General features: G+C 39.7%; 1 protein-coding gene across 1 annotated transcript in view; it reads right to left on the bottom strand.

The window, feature by feature from the left end:
- The window catches only part of MNAT1 (MNAT1 component of CDK activating kinase), a 117,840-nt gene that overhangs the window by 80,715 nt on the left and 14,423 nt on the right, over positions 1-22,702 (bottom strand). The window contains exons 2-3 of the mRNA XM_021554535.3: positions 3,021-3,173; positions 1,371-1,444 (exon numbers count right to left, since the gene is read on the bottom strand). Of these exons, the coding sequence (XP_021410210.1) occupies positions 1,371-1,444; positions 3,021-3,173 (227 nt within the window). The remainder of the gene's footprint in view (positions 1-1,370; positions 1,445-3,020; positions 3,174-22,702) is intronic.

Below are 22,702 nucleotides of genomic sequence, written 5' to 3'. Positions count from 1 at the left end.
ATGCATTTGCAGGGCTAAAATAATTATTCCCAAATAACTTTTTTTCATAGGGTTATTAAGACCAGCCAGATTTCTGCTGCTTCTAAAACCAAGTTCCCAGTACAGGATTTGGAACCATTTGCAATGTAACCACCTAATCTCAAGAGTTGTAAAATCATAACATCCTGCACAAATTCATGAGGTTCAGACAATTTCAGGCAAAACTTCAACTCCCTTGTTACAGATGTTGAAAAGTCCTGCAACAGCAGTTAAGTGGGAAATTGTATTTAATGCTACATGAAAAAAAGAAGTTTTCCTTCCCATGAGCACACTGATTCTTCGAGGATCCTCTGGCTATTCTTTCTATTAATTCCCTCCTTCCCCCATGCCATTCCAAAAAATATACAAACAAAGCTACACCCACATCATCTCCTCCAGATATCTGGACCCATGTAAGTGTGACTGGTGTTTCCCAGCCTCAGCCTCCTGATGCCAACAAAAACATGATACATTGCTCACAGCAGTAAGTGTGTTGGATGCATTTCTACAAGACACCACAGTGCAAAAAAGGAGCATGAGCTCCTTTGAGAAAAATGAAGGAAAAGTGTAATCTCCACGGTTTCCTTCAAATCACATTTACTACCCCTCCTGCAAGCTCTAAGTCACCTCTTCTTCCTCCAGGTCAAAAAAAAGGCTCAGAAGCTCATAAAAACCAAGAACAAACCATTTAGGAGTTGCTCCTTTGAACACATCCTTGTTTTTCTAAGCAAAACCCATCACTCCACCATAAATCACAAGTCACCCTAACTAAGAAGAAAATAAACTCTGTTGATAACATTGTCCCTTCCCCAAAGGGCAAAGTTCTGCTTCAGCTAATCCAAAGAGAAAGAAATCAACGTCTGTTCCTAAACCTTCTCCTTCTGCACAGAAACATTAAATGCTACCACAGTGGTATGTAAGGCCATCAGCTTCAAAGCTGCTTCAACTACTGTACTTGCAGAAGCAAAAATGATGAAAGGCACCATATGGCTTCTGTCATGGTAGATAAAGCTAATGGAGGGATATAATGAAAATTTCAATTTCTCCTCTCTTTGTTTAATCTTTGCCAGTGCAGCATTGACAGTCCCCTGCAAGCCTTTTTTTTCCAGCTTGCTTCCTCTTTGGATTGTGTTTTTTTCTCTGGCAGATAAAATGTTTTACTTAACAATGTCCTACGGTTCAGCAAATATGATTAAATCCAGAAAAAAAAGTAATTAGATAAAAATCTGGTACTATGATAAACCATATTACAGAAACTGAACTTAGACATTCTCATAGGCAGCTGAGTCAGAAGATAAAAGCTTATTGTCTCATAAGCACAGCACATGAAAAATTCAAGCATTAAGACTTACCAATTTCTTCTATTTCTTCCAAGAAATCATTATATTCATCTAGAGTGGGAAAGTCTTCCTCTCTTTTATTGTATCTTTGAGAGAAGAGGAAAGTATTTATAAAATACAGAAATATGCAACTTCCATTCAACAAGGCTTTTGCTGCAAGCTGATTAAGCACTGATCTAGTTTTATCTACTGTTGCTTTGTGACTCCCAGACTGACCAGAATCTTTAATGGGAGACAGAAGTGCCTGCTCCAAAGGAAAGGAGGCAACCTGGAAGAAATCTGTGCTATCTTTGCCTGTTGTTTGCCAATTGCTTTTCCAGGGTTACAGGTAAACATGAGCACAGAGGCCAAGACAGAGTAACTCCCAGCCAGCCTCTTAATTAACAAAGGCAGAGACAACAGCAACACCCACAGAAAAAAAGCTTTTCTAGAACAATCAGAAAAGAGTTTGGCTTTGTGCCAACAACAGAAAGCTTATGTCAGCAGCAAACTGAACATGCTACACAATTATCTTATTTCATATCAATAGACCATTCCAGCACTCATATTCACCTCTTCAGAGCTGGAGAAAGTAAAAAGATGAAGGGACAATTGGCTTAGAACATGGACAGCTTTTGAAAGTCAAGACAGGCAGACTTTCTTCCCAAGAAAATATAAACCTGAGCTTCTGCTTGATCTGTGGACCGTGACATCCAGGAAAATAAAAATCCCAAGAATTGAGGCCATATTCCAATTTGGGGGCATTTTTTCTGCCTCCTAAAAACTAATGTGACAAACCCAAGCAGGCTAAGCATTTTCCATGTTTATTCAATGTTTATTGACTTATTCCAGTTTGACTTCTGTTAACTTCAATAGACATTAAAATCCAACATCAAAATTATCACTGCTTTCCACATCAGCATCTTGGTATTCAGTGGCACAGTTTCCCCACATCTCAGCAACATCATATGATTCATTTACTATTGTACCAAGTTTTAGATAAAGGCTGACAAGCTTATAATTTACCTGTAAGTTCACTTAGGCACACACAATTCTCTCTGGATCGCTACATTTATCAGATTTTCTTCTATCAAAACACCAACTGGCTCCCATATTTTCCTTATAAAATGCTGCTTACTGGCCACAAGGAGAGAGATGCAATCTTAGACCTCATTTATCTCCATTTCAAGAGCTTTCAAATCTGCATGAAAGACTGGTAACACCAAGCTTGTAAGGAACCATTTCCACTAACAATTGCTGTGTGAAGCAAAAAACAATGTGAACTCTTTTGCCCATTTTGATTTTGAAGGGAACTGGCCTTCAACTCTCAGAACAGGTCCCCAGGGAACAAAACAATCAAGGTCTGTTTCTTGCTCTACTGCCATGTTCACCCCCTCAATATCTAATCATCTCCATTTTGGAGCCAAGTCTTTGCCAAAGAAGGCCACATAGAAACACTCAACAATTTCTAATGCTAAGAAGGAATCCCTCAAGGCTAAATTGAGAATTCAGCTCTTAATTGTTGCACAAAATCAGATTCTCTGAAATCCCTTCATGATAAATGGAGTCAAGTTTTATGGTTTGCCACTTAAAAAAAAGATCTCCTCTGTACTACTAAGTTAATTTTTAATTTTGATCCATGAAATACATCTACTCTCTGTTCTTTTAAATGGTGACACTCACATTTTCAGCACTTTCTTCCGGATTTCCACTTCCTTGTCGACAGCAGGATCCTCAAAGAGCTGCACCCTGAAGTTGCTTTTCCTCAGGGGGGTGTCACACTCATGGCAGTTCCCAGCCCCTCTCACAAACAGCAGCTCCACACAGCTCTCACATCTGTGGAAGAAAGAAGGGTGCAAAGGCACCCAGATGTTAAACAGGAACTGAATCACAGGACTGTGCCCCCTTTTTGCTGTTTGCACAGCAGTTCTCCCCTGATTTCACTCTTTCTGCAGCACCCACCACAGGCAGGAGGCCAGGGCTCTCCACCCTGCCTGAGCAGAACAGGCTCAGCAGCACAAACACATGGATTCTCCCTGCCCAAACATCTCCAGCTCTTTGCTGGGACCAAGCATTAATCCAAACAAAATCATGGGGTCTGGATCAAGGGGAAGCTGTTTATTGTCAGCAGCAAACCCATTTCACATGGACCAGACTGTAATATCCTTATTCACTCTAAGCACCACCTCACTGCACAAAAAACCCTGTTTATTTTTTTGATACTGCAGTGCAAGGAGAACTCAATCCAAGCATGGACACAAATCTTGCCTGCAGACATCCAAGCATCTGCCAGTCCTGTCACAGAGGAACTGCTGCAACAAACCTAAGTTAAACTCCAGCCCAGCAAAAGTAAAATAATCAAAACTATTTCAGTCAGCAACCAGCTTTATGCAGCTCTCCTGTGCCTTCTGGTAATACTTTTTAAATTGTATGTAAAATAAACTTTACAGGGGCTGCACAGAAATAAACCAAAAATACCTTTGACCTAATGAAGACTTCAGATTTTAACAAGATACCTGCTGACCAGTCAGTTGGCATTTAACAAAGGCAGAACACACAACAAGAAAGCAGATTTTAAGAAAAAAGTACTTGGGTAGTAATAATGTGCAAATTTCTAGCAGAGGACAACACCTGCTGCAGTCATTTCCTACTGCTGGGGAGGCAAAGGGGAGCCTATTTATAGCTTTGCTATATTGGAGCCAAAGCAGTTGTACGTTAAGGGCAAAGCCATGTTTTACCTTCACAAACCCAGCACAAAAGCTAAACAAGGTAAGAGAAACAACACTGACATGGTTGAGAAAGATCTTAAACAAAACTTTCACACTGCTGACCTATCCCAAACTAAACTGGTTCCAGTCCTTACAGAGGCAGAGATGAGGAGAGCCAACCAGTTTTACCCAGCTTCTGTCGTCAAGATTAGAAAGTGGAAAACAAACATAATTGTATCTCACAATTAAAAAAAAAAAAAAATGCCTTTTTTTGTTGTTGCTAACACATGGAGATCTACAGCTTCAGCCTGCAACTTGCACAGCAGCTGCCAATGTCAAAGACCAAATATATTGAATTTACTTGGGCATTTTCCTGCTCCAGAATTCCTTTAGTTATTAAACAAAGTGTAATTATAAATACAAATTTTCTGGGTAGGGAACGATTAAACTTCATTAGCCCACTAAGCCTGAAATTTAGAAGCTGCTGGAACATGGACTCAAAAAATAATGAGAAATGAATATAATGTACATAATGAAAGCAATTTATGTCCCCACTACAGGAGGGCCAAGAGTAAATGCAAGAGAGCAGGCAAGGCAGGGAAAAGCTTTTCTCCTTCCTCTCCCAACCTGTCTGTGCATGCAGGAGCCCAACATAAGGACAGCTTCACTGGCTCTATTCCGGCAGCTCGTGCTGTTTGTGCCTCTCAACACAGCCAAAGCACAGAAAAGTCCCTGCCTCCTTTTTCCTAAGTTATAGAATAGGGAGTAAAGAGACAGAACTCAGCAGGTGGATCCAAGTGCAGGTGTTTGTATTGTTTTGTTATCACAGTATTGCCTAAGGACCAACAGAAAAGGGGTTCCATGTGCAGGATATTATTCACAGACAGTAGCACCTGAAACTACTTCACTCCCCACTTCCCTTAATCAAAGACACTTCAAGTTTGCACAGGACTTGACTATGGAAAAAAATCCCTCCTTGCAAAAGCACTTCATACAAGTGCTTCAATGCCTTCCCCAACTGAAAGCAGTTTCTAAGGCTGCAAAATAGCTTTCCATACATAAAAAGATGAGTCAACACCTCACTATGGGAATCCCACATCAGGTGATTGCATTCTCACTCACTCATGCACATCCACCCTTATATTTATTTGGAGATAATTCCTTCTGAATTCAAAGGGGGCTGTATGGGACAAGTCAAGGGCAGAGCTGGACTCAACCCATATCCTGCCTCCTCTCCCATCTCCAGACAGATTTAATACACCAAACAGATCTGTCATCCTTGCCCCCACAAACAGCAGCCACTTTGCCACCAATGGCAATGTTGGTCACACACTTCCACCTCATTCCTGAGGAAGGGAAAAAAGCTATTTTCCCAACCCTGCTCCAAGGAATTCCTTTTGGTTTCATGCAGATCGCTAATGTCAGAGCATGTGTCATCACCACGAAGGCCCATTGCTACAAAGGTGGATTTAATGAATTTGCTCACATCTTGAAATAAAGATTTCAAAATGTGACTTGAAAAAAAATTATCTTGCACTGTAAAATTTAAAAATATATTTCTTTTTCACTTGGATTATCTAGTTAGCTAGTTATATAAATACATGTAGCAATTTCTGTGACTTCACCAAAGTCACAGAAACTCATTCAATAGCACAGAGGGACACCCCAACACCACAGCTGGTATTAGAGAGCTCCTCATAGCACACAAACCATGTAATTTCAGGAGAGCCTTCCAGTTCTTCCCAAGTCCAACTCTTCCCCACTGGCCTTACAGTAAGGAGAGCTGCCAGTGGAAGCAGGACACCATTCTGTACATCTTTCAAGCCATCACATTATATGTGGCTTTCTCCAAATGAGCAAAGCACCAAAGCACCTGCTTAACTCACCTTCAAATCAGGGCCAAAACAGATGGCACTGTGTTTTATTAAATGAGGAGCCTTAAAGAGGTGATTTTGCATTTGCATGTGTATTGTGTATGCAGATATGCTACATATATAAGCTAATGATGACAAATGTTCTTATTTCAAAAAATCCCATCCATACATTTGTTCAATTCCGAGTTTGTCTGAAGACTACAGCTTCACATGAGAGCTAAACTAACAGTGTGATGTTGCTGCTTCTCTTCACACCAAGGTTGCACAGCCCCTGCAATCTGTATTCTACTTCACATACTCACATTTCCTTTTGGATTTGAGTTTGTATCTTGAGAACATGTGATCAGGATGAAGATATGAAAATGCCCAAGGACTTACACATGGACATACAAGAGGGATAACTATCAGTACTGCCAACCAGGAACAATAAAGTCTCTTGGTCTTTGACACCAATAAACATTAGAATGGCTCTTTTTCATTTCATCCACAGTGGTTTTATCTGTTGCTCTTCTCTTCAACCCCCATGAAATATTAAACAAAAGGCCCATCCTCTGAGCATTCTAGAGCACCACATTTTTGGGAGAAGCAAACAATAAACATCTACATGGTTTGGCACCATCAGTGCACAAACAGCACTAAGGGCCTTCATGTTCAAGGACTTCAGGATTGTACTAAAAATGCTTTTAGTACACTGCAGAAAACAAGCAGAGGTTTGTCCCCAGAAAGCTGTTAAGATATTTATCAACTAAATTACACTGACTGGGAACTGAGTGTTTGTTTTGGACAGAGTGTCTTCAAAGGGTACAGGATTTGTGCCCAATCCTGCATTCCTCACATATGCACACATTCACTTCATGCAGGGATGATGGCAGACAAGGAATCAACCCTCTGGGACACTGAAGGATGAAAATGGCTCACAGCATTAGCAGAGCTTGATAGTGCTGCTCACTTTTTTAGCTTGGCTGGCAAGGGAGCAAACAAAACAGATTAAAGGAACAGCTATTTTCACCAGCAGGAACACAAGATATTCTATCAAAATTTTAGATTCTGCTGAGCATTACAAAAATTTGCAGAACTTTAGATATGCAGCCATTAATCATTTCAGTAAAAAAAAAAAAAGTATGGCTTCTGCTGTTGACTAGGAGTATTACAGAATGAGTTACTACCCTTCTTTATGAAGTCTATTTTTAGTAGATAGACTCATTAAATAGTATCAAGCACAATTTCTAAGCCTCTCTTTCTTCAGCTTTTATAACCAAGATGTTTCTGTTATTTAAAGCAACAAAACAAATCATACTCTCTACTATGGAAGAAACAGTTTTGATTAAAAATAATGCAGTCTTCAATATATAGCCAAGACTTGAGCCACAAACAAGAAGAGTGGAAAGAATCAGCAAAAATGATGTGTTTTCATTTGTTCCTCAATTTTGATGTCAGAGGGAAATTTACTTATAGAAGTGGAATGACTTGATTTATGGGGAGAGAATATTAAAAACCAGAAAACACACACATGAGAAAACTTACAGAATGGCATCTAGTTTTTTAAATCAAAGATGATTCTAGAAAAATTCTTGGGCTTCTTGGATTAGACAATTTGATATTCTCAAGCAGCGATTCTTGAACTGAGGCAAGAACAGCCCAGTCTAGGGAGAGAAGCTGTCAAACCTGTTTATTTCACAGCCTTCAGTACATTTAACAAGTCACAGTGGTTTCTGCTATGTAGCCAAGAGCTCATCAACCATTTGCAGCTTTATTTTCTGGGCTGATGGACTCAGCCTAGAAGGCAGGTTCTTCCTGGAGTCTGCAGCAACCATGACTTCTGTGAACCAAAAGAGTTAAAAGAACCCAGCTAAAGCCATTTTTTTCATGTTACAGGATAAGGACCAAAAGCAGAGGAAAGAGAAACACAACTCCAGTGATATCAAGCACTTCTGAGAGCCTCAGAATAACAGAGCTTAAGACAACAATAGGGAGTTAGGGATAAAAATCAGTCTTCCTTTTCACACCTCAGCTTCAGGAATCCATAAATCCTTATTCAAGTATTTGCAGTAGCTGCTGCCTATGTTTTTTGGGCCATCTCTTCCCTTGCCAAATACAAGAGGGAGATGGGAGAAGGTGATACCAATTACTCTCTCTCCCCGTCCTGTCCAGATTCTGCTAAGCTCAACCAGTGGGGATTTTGCTGTCCTTACCTTGTGAGGAGACAACTTCAGAATGCTCTCAAAACCTTATTTGGCCAAAAAACCCACACAATGGGTCTTGTCTTCAACTAGTAAATAAACAGGTCTCACAGACAGCCCACGTGCCATGCAGAGACTACAGCTCATCATGGCAATAGGACACAGCTTTCAGGCAGGAAACACAGCTCTATCAGATTCAGATGGGAAGTCCTCAATTCAGATGAGAATTTTGAGGTTTTAAACACTGCTGATAAGATATCTGCAGCTCCCTTCTCTTCAGCCTAGTCACACACATTGTGACACAAAATCTCGGAGATTGCTTCGCTAACATTTCATTTTTTTCAAAAGTATCAGGACTCCAGAGAGCTGATCTGAACTCTCTCCTTTAAGCAACAAAGCAAAAGCAAAAAGAGACTGGTGCTCTGCCTATATCTGTGTTATGTCAATTCTCAGCATCATCTGCCAAGCTTCTGAGAACACAATCCTCCTTCTAGACTGTTTATATCTTTTGGGAAAAGGATGCACGCACACCACTTCTGTTTCATTTTTGTTTTGTCAGACAATTTCTGCTCCATATTGCAGCAAAGAGGAGGTTAAATGAGCCCAGACATCTCAAAGATTTAGGAGACATTCAGGCACGGTTAACCCTATTTTCCACACTCCCATGTACATACTCTGCTATACAGACCAGTTCATCTCAGCTGCATCAGAAATAAAGCAGACCAGGTAGTGGCTGAACAACAGCCTTGACTGACTGGCATTTCAAAGGGAAAAAAAAGACATACTGAGTCAATTAATAAAAAACATTTCCACCACCCATTGTGTTTGAACATCTCTACTACAAAAACATTTCAAGGGGCTTGGACCTGACAAGAGAATTTACAACAAGTTAAAACTTAAATCACTTTTATCCAGTAGAGATAAGCCTTTCTTTTTTCCCTAGAGGAAAAAAAAAATTAGAGATGCTTTTATGTTATTAACTCTCAATAGTATAGAAATAATGTTTCTATGGGTATTTAAATAAAAGTGGTTCTTTCTGACACAGTGCTGCATAGTCAATTAAGGATACAATCACAAAAACATGTCTTACAGCACCATTCTGCCAGTTTGGTCAAACAACAGGCCAGTACTTGACAGACCAATTCTTAACACTTCAAGAGCAGCTGTGTGGCATTGAGAAATAAGTGCTTTCACAATGACTAGGCACACCAAAACCGACCCAGAATTTACTCAGTGTACCAGAACAACTACTCCAAATCCATTATGGTCTACTGGGCAAACACATGCACTAAAATAATAATTCAACTGTGTCAACAACCTTTTTTATTATATTTTCCTTCAGTGAGAGCTTTGCAAGTTTTCAGAGTTCTCAACAAATATCAAATTAAATAGTTTATCAGGATCAACAGCTTCCCACACCACTCCTGAACTAAAGTCACAATTACGAAATCTCCCACGTCTGTCCAAATTGCCAAAACTGCACTTTCTTAGACACAATCCAGCTCAACATCACCCACTGTCTCATAAGACAAACACATTTATCATTAACAAGTGTGAGATCTCACACCAGACTCCACATGAGATATGTTGCTCCCTTCTCCCTCCATATCCATTTCTTACTTCATGAGAAAGTCCTGCACCATGGTATGGGCTGATCTGCCCCCAGAGCTGACAGGTCTTACTAACCCAAGTACTCAGAGCACTCACTTACTCCATCACACCGAACACCTACATAAGCCAGAAATCACGTGGAAAAAAACTAAAACATAGACAACAAAAGATAAACACTTGGAGGTCCCAAAATAGTCACAACAGATCTTTTATTTGAACTCTTTTACTAAAACAAGACTTCTACCTTCTGTCCTGTCTTTTCAACATATTTTAACAGTGCAACAACGGCATGTGGGAACAAGACAAGGAAATGTGGCTTTACGGTAAAAGGGGAAAAACATTAAAAGGTATTTGTGGCATGATGGGATATCCTGACCACATTACTGAGGGCTTGTCACAAGACACTCCCATATTTCATGTCTAATCTCAGAGTAAGATAAAATTGATAAGACACATCTGTCAGAGAGCCAGGTATACGACCAAGGTCTTCCAAAATACAACAGTGGTTTGGGGTCTCAATGGGAAACATGCAAGGCTTTAAAAGTCTTCAAAAATCAAAATCTTGACCCATCTTTTGTAAAGATACTGTTGAGTGATCTCCAAATGCTGGCTCATCTCTCCTGGCTATTGGAAGGAACCAAGCCAAATTCCTGCCAAGAGCAGAGACTTGTGTTTGACTCAAAGCATGAAAAGTACACAGTGCCGTTTCCTCAAAGCTATTCAAATACGTAGACAGTGTGGGTGTATGTACACATAATTTAAAACAACTGAAAAAACAGCTTGGTGGAGCAATAAATGCATCACCCATGTCCTGGATAGCTCTGAAACCCCTATCAGTGCTCAAAAAACAAAGTGTAACAAAGTGATGTCCTCCCTACCACTAAACTTGCTTGAAGTGACTGAAAGAACAAGTCGCCATGACCAAGTGGGAGCTCCTGCATAAATCTTAGTTTATGATACAATAAAATCAATTGTTTCTTTTTATTTAATTACAAATTAAGGGCCAAACTCAAAGGTTAAGACATCATCTGCCATTCTGATAAGCAGCAGAAGTCCCAACAACCCTGAGTTTATATACTCAGCTTTGGAACACCAGAAATGCATCCCTAAGTGTTAAGTCAGCACCAATGCCAGAGAAGCTGCTGTAACCTGCACTGCTGTGCACAGTCCTTCCCCTGCTGTCCTCTCCCACAAGCCAGGACAACACTTGTGCAGCCACACAGTTATTTTTTGGGTTACTTTTCGGGTTCATTTTCAGCCAGATAAACTCTCCCATTGGATGTACCACCCAGGCAGGTTACACTTTGAACAAGACCCCTGAACTAAGATCCCAGGGATTTCCATTGGGTAGGAGGGCATAAAAAGTTGTTCTCTCCTTCCCACGGCACACAGTGCTGTTTATTACAATTTCTCCTTCCCTCCTCCAAAGCTTTTGGAGCATACTCAGCTAGTTTATCTTGATCCAAAAGTATAAGGAGAGAAAAAAATACCCAAAAGTATCCATCATTATTTCAGGATATCCTACACGTTGCTTGAGCAACACACCTCTAAAAAGCTAAGTAAATGAACAGTTAAAACACAAGCAATGCAATAATACATGGGGTAGCAGACAGAGGGTAAATGCTATTTTTTAGAATTGCTAAAAATAATCCAGCCAAAAGACCATGAAAAATTATTTCAGAATACTTTACACAAAGCACACAAGATTACTTTACAGCCAAGTCCTTCCACAACAGAAAACAGAAGGCAACACAACTGAAAAATATTAATTCATTCATGCATTTGAAACAAATCAGAGAGTCACTGAGAGTTCATCACTTAAAGAGCATCAAGTAGAGAAAGTGACAGCTCTATAGCAATTAAATAGCACCTCGTGGTCCCCCTGCCATGTGGGGCAGTCAGGAAAAGGCACATGGAATCCAAGGTGTTTAAAAGTCACCAGCAGGATGTGAGGTTTAACCTGAGGTGACCAGTGTGGTTCTGATCAATCTCACTCAAAACAGATGAGCTCATCCTACAAATGCACAAAAAGGCAGCTAGGTAACCACAAGATTAGGAAGATTGGCTTTTCAGGAAAAACAGCAGGAAAAGTTACTGAACTATAAGAAGTCCAACCAATAGAGTAAAATTTCATACTGGAGATTTTATTTCTCATCAGTCACAACAGCAGGGGTCTGGAATCGCAATCAACAGGAGTAACAGGACAAAAAAATAGTTTAAAAAATTAACATTATTTAGTTTTAAAAAGTTTTGTAAGTTAACAAGAGGAGGAGTTGATGACCTGATAGTCTTCACTAGGTAACCAGATTTGGTAAAGAAGATATCTCCAGTCCTAACTATGGTGCTGGCTATGTGCTCTAATGACTGAAACCCTGAAACAACAATAAATTAGGAAGAAAAAAAATTAGAGAAAAGCTAAAACTATGTGCATCTTAGAACATCTGGGCTATACTTGTCTTGCTTTAAAATTCTTTTCAGTATTCAGTCATCTGCTCCTTCTGCTTATAACACTAATCACTCTCAGCCATCAGTCTAAAGCAGTCTTCCCAAATTCAAGATATTAATATTCTTCTATGAAAAGCAAGTAATTTATCTTATTTGGCATAACCCATAATACATATATGTCAGAGATGAAACTTGATTCACTTGGATCAATTTTTTTACATTGTGGAAAGAGAAAAGGTAAGATCACACCATTCTGCTTGTCCTTAACAGCCAATACAACACATAGAAGAAACTGGAGTAAAAATCCTCAGCTTGTCCTACTTCAGATAGAACATGCAATTTGTTATGGAGATATATGCTACTAGCATGCAAAAAATCCTTTCTGCAGCAAAAGGTGGTGGTCATGACTGAACAAATCATTCTCCCTCCTCTCCAGTCCAACACAGCCTCAGGGAATCAAGTGTTTTCAAGGCTTTGAATACTAGAAGGTCTCAGTAGTATTTTTGCTGTGGAGATCACATGGGTGTTCTGGTTACCTACTAAAATTACCTACTTATGTAGGTAATTTTACATCATATCACAATTCCCTACTGAAATTTCAGTTGATTAGGACATTATTTATTCCCTGCCCTAAAGCACCATTTAGAATGACTTGCTAAATCTCTGTTGGCTTTTCTATTGAAATTTGAACAGCTGGACATCAGAGAAGGAAGAATGATCTCTATGAACTCCTTTAATACCTCACAGAGCACAGCCCAAATTATTCTGAACATTAAGTTGCAGAAAAACAAAAGATGCAACCCAATAACACTTTATTGCCATCTTTCATCCAAATTCAGAATTAATCCTTCAAGAAATAAGTCTAGGCAAGTATTTTAAAAAATGTTTTGGTAATCTACTTTCTTTTTTTAACCTGAAGAAAGTCAAAGGAGATGCAAAGAATGAACCCAAAACCAAGTAAAGCATTTCCTATGGCAATAGGTGTCTCATTTAGGTGGCTGTGCTACCTTGTGCCTGAAGCTCATTCACATCACATCACCTCCCAGCACCTTTGATCCACTGATGATCTTTAGCATCACAGGCACCTTGCCAGGCTCTGTGCCTACACTCCCTGAAACTGCACTGCTGACAAAAACAAGTTCCCCAAATTACAGGTTTAACTTTCATTTCTGTAGCCCAACAGATTTTTATTGCACTTTCTTTAAATGCTTCTTTCTCTCCCTAACCTTAATTTCCCCCATTGTAAGTGCAAGGACAATATTCATTAGAAAAACCCCACAGCAGCAATTCTGTTTCCCGTCTTCCTGGTCTCATTTGGGAATCTCCCACTTCCTACCAATTTTTAAGGGTCATTCCTCACTTCATTTTCACATAATCCCCAAACAACCATTATCACATCTTTTCTCAGCATGAGATAAAATATAGACTGTGCTTCATAAACAGTGGAGACCTTAAGATTACATTCTTGGTGGGACACAGCATGATAAATATTTCAGGGATGTCTTGAAATACCCTACAATACGCAACACGTGGCCAGTGAAACTAATCTCAAAAAACAAGTATATTATGACTTATTAGAAACAAGAAAAAGGAATAACACACCAAAACCACCCTCCCCTATCCCACCCTGGCCATTGAGCAGGTCAGGTTTCAATTTCCTTTTTAAGGGTGGCAGGAATCCTGACCTACTCAAAGCATGGTAGGGAACTTTTTTTTTTTTTTCATTTTAAATTTAATCATTCAAAAAAAATGCTTCTTTCTCAAGCTCAAAAATAAATGGCAACTGCTATTCTAGTGCATTAAACCACTCTGTGAATGTCATGCAAACTCTTTGAAGCTAAATTGTAAGGTCATATTCAATGCAGATACTTCTAGGTATTAAAAATAAGGAGAACATGTCAGGCCTTCATTAGCTGTGCTGGCATCTCAATTATTTCCTACAGATTGTGGGAATAAAAACCCAGCTCTACTCCAGTGAAATTGGAGGGAGCTTCACAGGTTATCAAACACAAAGTACAAAGTGAGCAAACACATTACTCATCAGAGTAACATGAGCTGTTCTCTCAGAGTTGCAGGAAATTTCTAAGAATATTATCACAATGAAAATTTGTGATGCAAATTTATTCCTTCAGTGTTTGTTAGTAGGAAAAGCAATGAGGAGAATCAGTTGTACAGAGGGAGCAAGAAGCGAGACAACTCGTATTAAGGGCAGATCAAAAAGATGAAAGCAGAAAAGTTTTAACAAAATACATTCTGTTCTTGTTAGTATTTCTCTCAGTACCCATTCTGCCACAAACCACACAAAGCAGAACACCCCAGTGAAGTTACTCAGCAGAGGATGCAGATGCTGGGACAAGGGGGAGGAGGACACAGCTGCCTCCCCACACTGGTGAGATGATCATGATCAAATTGTTGTCAAATGATTTGAAGTCAGATAAATAACCACAAATCTGTTCTTCATTATGTGAAGTTCCCCCCATGTACAGCAAATTCAGAGTACAGATTGTTGGGATTTTGTGTGTGGCTTGTTTTTATGTGTGGAAATAGCCTAGAAGAGTGTTTATGAATGCCTGTTTCAGCATAAACCCCACCTGCCACACTCTGTGGCACTAGTCTAACTTACTCATTTTGGAGAGTATTTTTGTTCATTCCTACCTATGCATAATGTTAATGGGAAAGACAAGAGTTCTCCATTTCCATTCACTACTTCAGCTGTAAATATCACACAGAACCAAACCCCAGCATTTTCCATGGCTTCACCCATATGCTTTGTGCCACCAGAGCCCACTACTCCCCCCATTAACTAAAGAACCATTGAAAACAAGTAAGGAAAAGGAAATTTGGCCCAAGATTCAGGTGATCAGTTCCAGACAATATTTGAGCTGATCTGTTTTATCCAAACATCAGCTGAGGAGCACTCCACAATGCTGCATGCTCTCTCATAATAAACCACACGGCTCCATAATTATACAGGATCTGTGCACATATTCAAAAGCAGCATTTATTTAGGCTCACAACTGTATTAAAGGTCATGTGTAAAGAACATTGTTCCTGGCCTGAGAAAGTGTGTATAGTATTTTCCCTATCTATATAAATCACACACAATAAATGCTTGATATTATCTAGTGCCACTAAAGCAGTCAAATTAAAACAAATCAGATAAGAACACCCCTGAGCACACAACTCTAGGAAGTTTGAAATACAGGATTTCATGCTTTTTATATGCTCCTAGTCTCAATCAAATCGTAAGCTGTACACAATAATGAAACCGATTTTTTCACAATCACACACTCAAAAAATAAAAATTAAAAACCAATACATCTATTTATGCATGATTTTTTGATTCTATAGATCCTTCCAGAAATAGCCACTAGCAAAATACATGATGACCAACAATTGGGAGACCCAGTGAAGACACAAAATAAAGCAAAGGATGAGTTTTTCAGAAAATAATGACCCCTCCAATTCCTGACATTTTGGGGTGCCCATGTAACACTGCCCGCCTCTAACTTTCTTATCAAAGCAAGCTGCACATGTGCAAAATATTTAATTCCCTCTAACCAAAAAATAGTCTCTAAGGAGATAACACACTGAAAATCTAGTCTCATCATTTTATGTTGCTATTTTATATTCCTGCTATTTATAACACGTTTTTGTTAATTTCTCTAAAGCTCTCAGATTCCCGTGAACTTCAGCTACTTCCCTAACTTTCAATTTTTAAAGGGCAATTCATGCAGCTCCCACCCCTTAAAACCACATGCAACATTCTGGAGAGATGTGTAAGACATTCCATAGTTTACCAGCATTTTCTCCAAGAAAAATTAGGATGCTATAGAAAAGTGATCACCTTCCCTAATCTCACAAAGCACATAAGCCAAGTTTACTAGTAGAAATAAAACAAAAGGGCTCCATAGATAAGGAAAAGATGGATTGCTTGTAGATACTGAAGATTGCACCCTGGCTATTGCACACAACAATTAAAGCCCCAAAAGAATCCAGTTAGGGACACAGGCTGTGGTCCTTGAGTCACAGTGCCATTGTGCAACTCGGGTACCTGAAAAGCAACTCCAGCTCAACTGAAAAAGCCATTTACAGCCTACCCAGGGCAGAAAACACCATAGTGGGTGTTTTACTTGGAAAACCCTGTGAAACAAGTTTGGTGAGACCCACTGCAGCACAACCTGAATCCAATGAACCAAGTTAACCAGTCTAACAAAATTCCCCCATGAAAAAAACATGTTACATTTTGGTCATGGAAATCAGAACGATCAGGCCACATTCCAAGATGACTGAACACAACAGAAAAAGAACTGCCCTGTCTGTACAGGTGAAGCAGAAACAGGGGCAGGGAAATGTCAGCCCCAAAACTGGACCCATCGACACACCTTAATGAGCTTGCAAATAAGCACTGCCCAGGTCACTAGAAATAAATAAATGTTTAAATTAATTCAGTGATCCTGGGGACATAATATTCTTTCCCCTCCTTTCAGGAGGCATTTCAATAGCTCTTTATGCTTAGTGCCACATCTCAACCGCTACAACGTGCTGAGCCTTCAAAACCATTTTGTATTAAAAAATAGAATACATAACTCAGATGGTTTTAGGACAGAGATACTTACTCAAAAAAAATACTCCACCCCAAAATATCACCTTAACAGCAATATATATTACAGCTTCCAGAACTGACAAGTACTTATGTGCAAAACTTCCAAGTGACAGAACTGAGATATGTGTGAAATACTGGCATTTCTACAGAAATTCATATTATTAAACATTGTATGGAAACTTCCTTGCTGAATAGCCCTTAAGTAATTTTAAGGCAAGGGAATGCCAAGATGATCAATTTTCACCTTTTATCTGAAAGTGTTCTCATGGAACAAAAACTCTCCCCCACAAAGGAGTATTTCCTGCTGGTCATTCGCTCTTATCTGGTTGCTGAAGACCTTGACAATACAGATTGGAGCACTCTCACTTCTCAGGGCAGCTGCACTTAAACCACACAGATACAATCACACTCCACTGCTGCCCAGGCCGTACAGGTGGAATTAAATCTCAGTCAAATTCTCATGGGCTCTAAATGATAAACTGTTAAAACTGTGGGAACGTGCACAGTGGAGGCAGCTTAAACATAATACAGTTTAATTGCATAAAGATGTGAATGCACTAATAAGATAATGTATGTTTAGGTTCTGCTAGTGAGGCAGCAATTGTCACTCTGTGAGCACAAAGTCTGACAGCTCAAATTGTCACCAGCACCTGCCTCACAGCACTGAACAGTGAAAGACAAACCCATGTGATTTCTGCTCAGCAGCTTTTATCAAAACCAGATTCAAGTGAAGCTAAACGGTCTATTAAATGGCCAGGCCAAAAAAGTTTCTTTGGTTTTGACAAAATACAATTAATTCACTTTTCACATGCCTAAAATATCCATTTAACAGGTATGTTAACACTCAAGACTTCATCATTGATAAGCTAAAAATGTGTGGCTGAACAACAGCTCACACCTTGTACATTCTCAGACATGTCAAAATGTGACTATGTTCAAGTCTATATTACTATGAAAAAAATTGGCCTAATCCTTCAGTCAGTGACTACCGGGAGAGGTGAACCGGCTTCGAGGCACTCTGGGAATTGAGGTCTCAAGGAAGAAGGGGAAACAAACCCTGAGTATTTGGTGGGCTTCAAGGAGGTCCTGGATTCAGCTCCATATACTTATTTGAACAGTCTCACAGGTATCACCAGTAAACAAAAAGCCTGTTCATTACTGTTTGCAAGACCAGGCACCTCAAGATAATGGCCTACTGAAAGCAAACAAAAAATCCCCTAAACAGAAAGGAGAAAAGAAAAAAAGCAGAATACAGATACTTGAGAAAACACTTATTACAAGTACTAGATAAATCCCATATAACTGGAGTTCTTGCCTTCCCTAGCAACACATATGTGGGTCCAGGACAGCTCAACATTCACTTCTGCAAGCAGCCCCAGCACTGAGGCCATCCTTATGACACATATTGTAAAAAACTCACCAGGAACTACTTTTCACTTGTTCTTTGCTACAGACAAATATTCTCCAGTCTTTGTTAAAAAAAATGCTACAAAAACTAATCATTAGGTCTTAGACTACTTAGACTTAGATCGCTAAAAAGAAACCTGAACACTCATCCAAAAAAGTAAGATCCTAAATGTGACATGGAACTCAGCACAACAGACCACAGCCTGCTCTGTTCCACTCCAATACCAGCAATAATCTTTCCACTGCTAAAACCATGAGATTTCTCTTCCTGCTCTGCAGGAATGACTTGTGAACCATCAAATTCACATACAGCAGAAAAGTGAGGACAAGAACTGCATTGCCCAAGGGCTGGTCCGAGACATGGAGTCTTTGACTCCCTGTTCTGGAGTCAGAAGTGTACATATTTGGGCACAGCAGTAAAAGTGCAGACACTCACTCCTGCTTGTCCTCCCTAAAGACCACTTTGCTGCAAAGGTCACAGAGCAGAAATGCTTCCTCTGTGTTTCACAGGCTGCTGATGCCACGTGGGGAAAATGCGTCAAGCCAGACACTCCCAGAGCATTAAGGAAAACCGGTTACAAGACAATAGCCTTCCTCAGCTCTGAGGAGTGTTTACAAATGTGATGAATGCCAGTGTGGCCTAGCATGCCAGCTTGAAAATAAGTCAAGCACCTGGCCCTTAGCACAAAAGGCTGACTCACCTGTACAGCATCTATTCCGCTTTGAAAAGACCCCAAGTGTAACTCTCCCAGGGACACAAAGTACTCTCATGACGCTGATGGGACGTGACTTTTCCTGCCCTTCTCTCCCTCTGCACACACCAGCGCAGAGAGAAGGTAGGGGATGGCTGTCCCAAGGCAGGGGACAAGGAAGATGGGGACAAAGATGACTTGCGTATGTGTGACCTCTCTGATAATGCACAAACATCTCCTGACACCAGCTGCCCTCCTCTGTTCCAGGAGGGAGGGGTGTGAAAAAAAACACCAGAGAGATAAGAAGCCACAAATATTAAATCTATGCTCTATGAAGTTCTAATTCCAGTGTTATTTCCCATCCCATCCTGGAGCTGCACTGAAAACTCATGCATAAAACTGGGCAAGTACTTTAGCAGGAGAAACTCTATCAACTGTAACTCGGGAGGAAAATGTTTCTTGTTCCTACTATATCTTCACCTGCCCTGCCCAATCTGTTTACTTTTTACACTACAGATCATTCAAGAGTTTTTCCTTTCCTTGCAGAGAACTGTGAGTTGGGACCTACGAAAGGTCTTCTGGTTACTACCAACGTAAACAACGTTTAAAAAAAAAAAAAGGGAGAAAGAAGAATAAAAGCAGCTTGGTGACAACAGCCACAACACATCAAATACCAAATTCACTTCACTGCCATTGCTATTAGCTTCCAAATAGATTTTGCTTTGTACTACCTTCACTTTCATTTATGTAAAGAAAAATAGGCCAAACAAAACCCATCACACTTATGAAGGACCATACTGTGCATCCTCCTGAGTAATCTCTCATACCAGCTTTTCATTCACACTGGTGACATTACAAGTCCACTGTGAACCTAATTCCTGAACAAGTTTTGAAAGGACTACATAAAGATCTAAACAAGAAGAGATCTGAAAACTCTTCCCCCACTTCAAGAAGAAAGTTGTCTCCTCCCCAACACAGCTCTTGTCACATTGCAACACTTCCAGTAATCCACAAGTGATCCTTTTATTTTCAGGAGCAAACTTTAGGTAACATGAAGAGGAAGTTCCTTGCCATTTGTTTAAGTGAAATCCCAATCCAAGCTACACCGTGTTTGAGCAAAAGACAAATGGAGCTTCTGCAAGCTGGGGTTGTCAACTAAAACAAACATCTTAACTCTCCCAGTAGGGACTGGGGAAATTGTGTGGGATCATTTGAGATCAAAGCCTTTTCTGCATGGCTGACACACACCTACACGGGCACTTCAGGCTGTTGGAATGCTACAGGACAGCACTCTCCTGGCACAGCACTGGAGTTATCTACAAAAATACATGCAGGTACCTCATACAGATTCATATATTTATTTTTACTGCTATCAAATAAGGCTACTACAAGTGCAAGGTCAAGTCTAGTCCTACAGTAGCTTATCCTGTTTAAGATCTGCCCTGAAACCTCTACCTGTGCCCAGGAACAAGAAGCTATTTCAGTTGATAACTAGTCTAAAACCCTAAAAAGGATCACCTTCCTGAACTGATGCACCATTCAGTGCCAAAAAAAAAAGGTTGGAACACGAGGATGGGACAGGCATGTGACACAGGGAACACCTGGATTTTAATTAGCTGGAGTAACCAGGGAGGCTCAAGTGGAAGTCAACACACTCCTGCAGCCAGTAATTTTTACTTGTTCTCTTAACCACACCACCTCTCTTCCTGTTGTCTTTATGCATAAAAGACATACATCACCAGTGATGTCTGATCACATCCAAAGCATAAAAACATTTTACACCAACCTGGCCAGTAACAAAGCTCATTTGTGCTGGAAGCAGAGTGTGAGGAGAGCCATAACATTTTGAGCCCAAGCAATAATAATAAAACCACTGGAAAGGGTATGACCACAGATGCCTGGCAAAGGTAAATGTAACACAAAATTTAAGACCTTCAGAAGTATCCCTGCACATAGAAAGGGGATTTGGTGCTAGATGACCTTAAGGTCCATTCCAACTCCCTAACACTCTAACTTGTAAAAATTCCAAAATTATGCTGCACAGAAAAGCTAAAGTATAATTTCCTTAACTCATGCAAACACCCTTTTCTGGAATGCCCAGCAGCTACTCATGGGATTGGCACATTCTAAGCTTAACACCTGACATCAGGAGCCTTTCAAAAGGCTGGTTTTGTTTGCTGGGGAAGTAGGCTGTGTGTTTGAAGATGAAGTGTTGATGGAAAAGAAGTTCACAGAATTCACAGAATCACAAGGTTGGAAGAGACCTTCAAGATCATTGAGTCCAACCCATGCCCTAACACTCAACTAAAACAAGTGCCACATCCAGTCTGTTTTTAAACACATCCAGGGATGGTGACTCCACCACCTCCATTCCCCTTTTAGCATACATAAAAATGTAGAGACCCTGTAAAACCAATATGATTTTTCTCATAATTCTCAAAATTATGATTTTTCTCCTAAGATGAGGCAGCACTGCTTTAATATCACGGGAGAAATACACAGGCATGAAAAGTTTTATATCAAGAATGCTAAAGAAAAGGAAGAAATGAATGCTCCTCTTATGCATTGCATATGCTTGATATGTCCAAAAATTAATAGATTAAAATATTGTGATTATAGCATAAAACACATCCTACAAGATGAAAAATACCATTCTATGTCAATAATAGTACCCTACCATATAAATAGAGGAACCACACTAAGCCCAAGTCCTTATCTTGCAATTTTCTACTTTTAGGTGCTAAACTCCAAGACAAAGCTTCTATGTAGCTTTTATGCACTATCTATACATTCCTCAACAGATTCCAGGTAACAATACTCAAATTATTCTTGAAGAAACTGGAAAGAATTCTAGAGATATTAGGAAAGAAAGATAAACAGAGTTTTATTAAAGCAGTTGTTCCAATCTTGCACCAAAAAATCCTCTCTTGTCATGAAATGAAGTTGGATTGGTGTATTTATTACAGTCCCTAATCAAAAGCTGACTTAGTCAAACCAACGACTGGCAAGTAGAAGGTCTGGTATCACTCAGAAGAAGATGAGCGACAGCCATTTAATGTAAACTGATCATATTCAGAGGGGCAAATGACACAAACCTCCACCTCTCCCTCATTTCATTCACTTTCAGATTCTACTGTAAATAGTCCAAGCCAAATATGAGAAGTGACTGTATTAGGACAAACTCCAAGTCTGGCACTATCAACTTATCTTAAATAAACTGTTTGTCTGTGTTAAGTAAACTATTTAACAGAAAAACAACTGTCAGAAAAACTGATGCACATTTTTTAGAAGTGAAAATAAATAGTAGAGGTTTGGTCCTGAAAGTAATCATCACATGCAGATTTTTCATTATTTCTATAGGCTACTTGCACAAGTGAGGCTATTCTGGCACTCAAGCACTTGAAGAACTGAGTCAGTCTTTTAAAACAACAGCCTTGTTAACACAGTTCCTTCATCCACTTTTCTGTTGTAGTGCTCTGCATTCCAAACAGCTAGGAAATGGGAATTCTAAGTAGAAAATTGATTTTTTGCAATTAGCCATCATAAATTCAGTAAATATGGATATCATTCAGTGATTCCACACACAGCAGAAGTGTTTACCACTGATACAGATCTGGCACCACCCAGGGTAAAGTCTCTAGAACAGACCAGCACAGCAAATATTCACTTTTCTACTTCAGGACATGTCAGATTTAATTGCCCACACCAGATCTGATCTTGTAAGGAAGGAGTCTCTGAAAGCCTTGAAAATCATTTTGGAAAGCATTCAAAAGGTAAAAAAGCAGTGTTCTTGCAGGGCCATGCACTGAGGAACAATCCAGAACAGGGATTACAACCCCGTG

The sequence above is a fragment of the Lonchura striata genome, chromosome 6, assembly GCF_046129695.1.
Source record: "Lonchura striata isolate bLonStr1 chromosome 6, bLonStr1.mat, whole genome shotgun sequence".
Lineage (NCBI taxonomy): Eukaryota > Metazoa > Chordata > Aves > Passeriformes > Estrildidae > Lonchura > Lonchura striata.
Note: the sequence above shows the minus strand (reverse complement) of the source record. Positions and strands in the feature narration are given on the sequence as shown.